At 31.1% G+C, this 7,314-nt stretch overlaps 1 protein-coding gene across 2 annotated transcripts in view; it reads left to right on the top strand.

The window, feature by feature from the left end:
* Positions 1 to 3,309: 3,309 nt before the first annotated feature.
* Positions 3,310 to 7,314, top strand: part of LOC106688252 (paired mesoderm homeobox protein 2A) — a 70,480-nt gene continuing 66,475 nt past the window's right edge. For both annotated transcript variants that reach the window (XM_014432630.1, XM_014432629.1), the window contains exon 1: positions 3,310 to 3,545. In XM_014432630.1, the coding sequence (XP_014288116.1) occupies positions 3,341 to 3,545 (205 nt within the window). In that variant the 5' untranslated portion in view covers positions 3,310 to 3,340. The remainder of the gene's footprint in view (positions 3,546 to 7,314) is intronic.

Raw genomic sequence — 7,314 nt, 5'->3', positions numbered from 1 at the left:
AACTGAAGAGATTGTCACAATGTCTTCATATTTTTTTTCAAACAGGTAATTTAACTAACTTTTTTTAAATTTTACAAGGTTAATGGCAGTTTTTATGTTATATAGTAGAAAAGTGTAAATAAAAAGTTTCATAAGAGGAAAAAAATGAAACAACGTGTGGTGTTCGAACAATAAAATTAGCATGAAACATTTTTCTCCAGGGCTATTCGACGCCCGACTACACCACCCCTAAGAAAGTATCAGAAGAGATTCTTTAAAAACCTCATATTTTTTCCAAAATGATGAGAGGATTCTAGATAATTCTCATTAATTTTTTTTATAATAGAAATAATAAATACAGGCTAATTTATGTAGTTAACTCAGATGTTGCTTACTGTTCAATTAACGAATTTATATTTGATGGTTCTCGTTTCTTGACCTTGAAGTTTGGATCCGCCTAGACCCGAGAATTTTTGCTACCCCTCTTCCGTATTTAGTCAGGATTTAGTACTAGCCAATGACTTTCACTTAATTACAGGAACCAGAGGAGCCTTTCAGGAAGAGCTACAAGCATGGGGAAAAGCTTTGTACCAAAAAGGAATAACTATCAACGTTATCCAATCTAAGTATATGATTGTTTAAATTGGGGTTAATTCAAGGGAAGAAGGAACTGTGACTTCTAGAAGCTTAGATTTAGAACGAGACTTTTTTTTTTTAATTTATTTATGTATATTTACAACTGTATTTACATAAAAATACATCCAATAAATTTGATGTAAGATCATATGATACAGGCGTGTAGAGAAACTACTCATTGGTAGCACTCTAATAATATTTCTGCATTAGAAGGTTTCGAAGTCATCTTCTTTTCAGGCGTTTTGGAGGATTGTCAGAAATGGAAAAGGAAGCAAGGTTAGAAAATAGTGAGTTTGGGTGGTTAGGGAGTTACCCGGTTCTAGATCGGTTACATACGGAATACTAAGGTCCTTATGAATGACTTTATTTGTGACAAAGTAAGGAGCATTGAGGACTTTACGATGGATTTTGGATGGTATGGATTGGATACGAGAGGTATTCGAAGATCTAGTGGAGCCCCAAAGCTCAACTCCGTATGTCTAGATTGGCCTAATTACAGTTCCTACATCAGTCTTTTGTAATGAATTGGAAATCACCATAGGTGAAGTTAAGAAGTTGGCAACGGATTGAGCAATTTATAAAATATAAAATGACGGTTGCCCTGACACCGTAATTAATGACATTAAAATTAAATGTATTTTTTTTTTCTACACATGAATTGTAGGCACTTCGTAAAATTATTGTAATGACTAGCTTACTCATTTAACAGCTCTGGACGAAAGGATGGTGATCTGGGATCAAGGTAGGAGGTTTGAGTTTGAAGGCAAATTTTTTTAGTACTCCCCACGTACAGAGCCATGGTGTGGATTTCACTATTTAATTTGGACTGTTTAATTTATTTTGCTACATATATCAACTAGAATAATTATCCCGACATTTTTTTTTTATCAATAAATGTGTCATGAAAATGTTGGTTGCCCAAGAAGTAGGCAACCAGGCAGGGTGTCGTAAAATTTTTTTAGTCCAAGAAATATGCTTTGGCAACAAAGGTTTGAGAACCACTGCTTTATAGAATAGCCTAAAGTTGGTTTCTGATTAGTCAAAAGGTGTAGTGTTAATTAGTTTTTCTAATTTCGTTTTTTAATGAGGTGATATCTAGACCTCAATAGGAAAGAAAGTTCTTATGGACTTCAGTCATACTCCTACGTAGAAAAGTAGGCATTTGAGTGTTAATAGACATCGGTACGTCTAATAGTACTCGATATAAATAACCAAAATAATATGCCTATTAGCACTCAAATTGAAGCTAGCTAAATGCAATATAAAGTTGTTTATAATAATAATCTTCTTAGGAGTAGTAGTTACTATGCTATTTCTCAAAACGTTGATTTCTCAATATCTGGGGAGAAATGTTGTTATTTGGAAAACTATCTCAGAAATCATTAAGACGTAACGCTGTATATTAAACATTCGGATTGAAGACAGTTAAATGCACCAAAAAGTAGTTACATCATAGTTACCTTCGTGGGAATAGCAGTTTCCATAATAATTGCATAAATAAATTCATTCAAACAATTTTAACTCCTCATTATTTGGAGAAAAAAAAGTTTTTGAAAAACTAGTTTAGGAACTTTTGGACGTATCGAAGGATATTATCACTCGTATTGAAGCCGATCGAATGCACTATTTAGCAGTAACGATAATCGTCATCTATATTTTTTTTCGTATCATAATGATTTTTTTTTTTAAATAATCGTTTATGAAAAACTGTAAAAAACTGAAAAAAAAATCTCCACAGATGTCAATTAGCTATCAAATTGAAATTGGTTCAATGCGGTATAAAGTAGGTTATAATAATTTTCTTCGTAGTTATTTGCCAAATTATATTCTCAAAATGTTTTATTGAATAAAAATAATAGTTTATGAGAAGGTGAGAAGTTCATAAATGCCAGTTTATATATCCAGAAATATTTAACACAAAGAAATCTATTAGGACTCAAATATCAGCAAATTTCCACTACGTTAAAAATATTTGTAATTAGTGACGCATATTTTTCAGTTCCTCTTTAGAAGAATAATTAATTTAAATAAATGAGACGTTGTGTAAAATGTTACATTATTCTGAACCGAACTCACGAATTATTCGTCTTGGTAACATGTTACCCTTTCAGTGTTAATGCTCTTGAAATTAAACAAATTTGTCCATCACTACTTGTCATCATGAAGTGCAATGCATCCGGTCAGAATTGTTGGTAAATTTTAGATTCTAACACCCCTACCTTCACATCAAATTGTTGTAGCAACGTTCCTGGGGTAAGAAGTAGGTATTCTGAATACAAACTAAAACCTAAAACGATTCCAATCTTGGATGAGCCGTAAATCTAAGATTGGGATCGTTTTCTTCGAATTGAATTTGAGGATAAGTTATCGGGCAATTTTTCCTTGCGTCACTTGGCAAGAAGTCACTAGATGAAAAGAGTTGCAAGTGGTCAATTAGTTCAATAAACAAATAGAGTTATCATTCAGAGATGGAGGGAAATCAGGATCGGTATAAAGGCGGTAAAAATCTTTAACGTGGTAGTGGGCGTGGCCTGAGTGAATCTGGGTGGGGCTAAGGGGAACCAATGGGGTGGCGAGATGAGGGCGCAACACCGGCTGGGGCCACGCCTCCGTCGTCCAATACTCTTTTCTATAAACCCCTTATTGAATTAAAGGCTATCATTCGATTTCGACGACGGTGCCGAGGAGGTCCACTTAAATATTTCTTTATAATAAGAGTGCCTCGATGGACTACTCCTACCTGAACCAGGGATTCGAGGGGTCGTCGTGCAGCCTGGGCCAGGAGGTCGGCGGTTGCAGCTACGGAGACCTCTCTTCTTCGTGTAGCTACAGGTACAGAGGATACCCAGGACCTGGGACTCCGCTAGCTGGACCTCCACCTTGTCCGATTCCTCGCCAACCTCCGTTTCCTCAGGCCATCAATCTTCAAGGTCAGTTATAGCTTAAATCTTTCATATTCGAGGTAGTCTTCTTTTTGATAAACCCTCTGTCGATTGCAAAGGAAGTAGGACGATTAAGTAAAAATTTCGGGTAAAGAACCGATAAATAAAAGTTTTAAAACAGTCAGATCTTTTAATTAATAATTTAATTTCGATTTCATGTCATGTTTGCAATTAATAAATTGAAGATCCCATTGTAGTGTCATGTTGATCGGTTTTTACACAATATTTATGTGTCCGTTTCTTGATAATCAGGTACTCCTGTAAACATACATATAGTTTCTGATCGTAGGATCCTATCGAAAACGTACGTAAAGTGGCATTGTGAAGAATGGACTCAGGTCAAGTTTCATTCAACTAATTGTAAAGTAACTCTTTAAATTTGATTTTTATATACTTCCCAAAAATTGGCTTGTTTACAAACGGTTTGGTTTTTAATAGTATTTATAATTACAAATATTTTAGTTTGAACTAATAAGGTTAGTTCGGTCTTTACAGCCCTCTCATCACTTTTACAAGAAATCTTTTGTTTTTTGATGCAATTTTCTTGACCATCATTTAATTAGTTTTATTTAATAAAAGTGGTAGACAGTTTTAATCATCCTAACTTTTATAGTACATAATTAATGTTACACTTTTATTAAAACAATATTTATCAAAATCACTGACACATCATGTTCATCAAAATGATCCTTGTTTGTGTTTAGCTTCGAGTAATATTAACCGTTTAAACGTATGTTTTTTAAAAATATATTTATTCTACTCTATTATTCGCTATCTGTCTGTTTGAGTATATAATATTTAAGTATCTAGGGAGGTATAGCGATGATACTTATATCCTTCCTATTTTACCCTATATCTTTATAATTTCTGACAACTGTATAGGCCACAAATGCGGGATTTGAATCGTGGCGAATATTGAAAACTAAAAACTAAAGAATTCCACCGAGTTCCCTAGAAAAATCAAATGAATTATTATTACATGTTCGATAAAATAAATTAGTTTAATTCCTCAAAACCTCCCAATATCATTCTTATTAAAGGAAGAAACTTTTGCGAAACACACATTAATGGAAACACAAAAAAGGAAAAGTGAAAAAATGAAAATATATTTCAATGTAAAGCTCATTGTCTTTTTTTTTTCCGCACCTGTAGCGATTCTTCTTAGCATAGGTGCCTTAATAGTTAATGTGACAGGTTCAAGCTTGCGCTGAAGGAACAAAAAAAATTCATTTTTTACTAACCCCTCAAGAGGCTAGATCAACACCTCTCAGATTTTAAAAATTTATTTCCTGGAGCATCTTTGATGGTTGTTTGGACAAAGATTTATCCAGAAGTTATAATTACATAGATTAATTTTGTTTATCACCATTAGCAATCATATGACTGTTAAAATACTATTGACATTTTATTTTATTTTTTATACATGAGCTTGATGTTTTTTTTCCTTTTTTTCTGTGTATCCGTCGGGTCACCGCAGACAGACTAAAAAATAAGTTAAAAAATGCCCCTGGCTCCCTTTGTGCCTCCATTGTGGCCGTTTTTGATGAATAAAATAAAAACAAAGAAGCTTTTCACAAAATGGAATGAGAAAATATATTGATGAGTAAATTTTCATTGGATGGAACTGGCTTTGTATAAAATCAGGATTAAGATAAAGCGTTTTTTTATTCATAATGTCATTAATATTTTTGTTCGCTAATTTGTTTCCAATTGAAACCAAAAATTAATGAAATAAAAAAAAAAATTAAGGCTGTCCAGCCACTAAATATCTCGGTATAATAGGATTTAGTTTTTAAATCAAAACCTATCCATTTTTTCACAGGTGAAATAATTAATTATATAAATAATTAGGGATTCCATGTTTATCTGATAATTTTTCAATTTCAATTCCTGAAGTAAATGAAGCTTACAATATTCGTACTCATTAACTATGATATTCCGTCCCTTGCTAGTTTTCTGAATGTTTTCACATTGCTTTAACTGAGTTGAAATAAATAATTGAAATTGACAAATTAATTGTTATTATTGAATTAATAGAAATTATAGTGACTTGACTAAATAATTCTTATTTATTATGACCGTCAGACCGTCAAAATTTCGCCCTTTTCTAATTCGAACAGTGGACCTCACGAACAAACAAGCAACTCGATGTGACTTAAACTCAATTCATCACAAAATTAAAGGAATATTTGAATGATTTTTATATATTATTGGAAACATTAGAATCTAAATTGATAATGGAGTTTTCTTGAATTGCAGTTTGGTACGGCCAAGCATATATTGATAGCCACACGGATTCATATTGGTTTATAAACATAGATGTAAGGGGTTTATAACCCGTAAAGGAAATTCGTACACACAAACGAAAACGCAAAAAACAAAAAAAGAACTACTAAAAAATTGTTGTCAACAAATTTATAAATTAAGAAAACCTTTTTAAAATGACAATTTGTTATCTATTTCGCGTGCAATGTATTACATATTGAATGATAAAAAGAAATATCTGGTAAGAACTGATTTTGTACAAACTTTATGATGCGGTAAATCATAAAAATAAAAAATATTTATTCTGTAAATAGTTAATCAAATAATAATGAAAGAAAATATTAAAAACAGATTTCTTATTCTTAGGTGGGTTCATTGTTTTGATCTATATTTGAATTAAAAATTAAATACATATTTTTAGAAATATGATTATAAATGAAGATATAGAAAATTACCTAAATTCAACGTTATTTTTTTTTCCTATCCAGCGACAGTAATCTACCATATTTTAAATCAATTTATACTTTGTATATATACATTAGAAACCCGCTTAAGCGGCATTAAAAATAAATAAAACACTTTGTTCAGTAAAACGAAACATAATAACTACTATTAAAGCCCTATTGTACATTTACATTAAATCATGTATCTAAACAATTAGCCAAATAAAATTAATTTTATCATATACTAACATAAATATTATATCAGTTTCGTGTCACCTTTTAATGTTTATCTGATAGGTATAAAATTATAAATAATATTTTTTTTCTGTTATACTCTTCGTATTAACCGGTGATATTTCATTCTCAACTGGGACGGATTTGCGGGGTTCCACTTAAAATGCAAATACTATCAATAATTATTAATAAACTGACACTGAAAACAATTAGATTGTTACATTATTACATTTGACGAGCATTGAACAATGATAGTATGAGCAGGAAGCATTTTAGATGAAAAGAAAAACCCATTTTGATTATTAGTCTGAATGGGAAAAATGTGGGAGTATGCCTATAAAATTTTTAATTGTATTAATTCGATTATAACAATTTAATATTCTCTGATTGCCACACTAAACCACTTTTTAAAAATTGTAACCAGTGTAAAGATTTTCATTCCGTAAAAAACTCTAAAATATAACATATAATAACTAGTTAACATAAAAAAAAAATATATCTTGTAACATTTTCTAGAATATTTATTTCTGTACTAAAAATTAGCAACGAAATAGCAAATAGCAACAAAGAATGTTATTTTTTAAATTATACCTCTAAGACTACTAAAAGGCTGTACCAGTAGAATAAATTAAAACTGTATTTCTACAAGTTCAACAAATAATGAGAATAAATAAAGTAGAAAAAAGAAAACTAAATTTGTTGTGTGTATGAAAGAACAAGTAAATAGATTATATATATATATTGTATATTGCAATTCAAAATAATACAAATATAAATTATTGCAAGCTAGGTCAATCTGACGCCGGCGGAGGGTG

Source organism: Halyomorpha halys, unplaced genomic scaffold (genome assembly GCF_000696795.3).
Source record: "Halyomorpha halys isolate HHAL.00 unplaced genomic scaffold, Hhal_1.1 Scaffold1090.1, whole genome shotgun sequence".
Taxonomy (NCBI): domain Eukaryota; kingdom Metazoa; phylum Arthropoda; class Insecta; order Hemiptera; family Pentatomidae; genus Halyomorpha; species Halyomorpha halys.
Note: the sequence above shows the minus strand (reverse complement) of the source record. Positions and strands in the feature narration are given on the sequence as shown.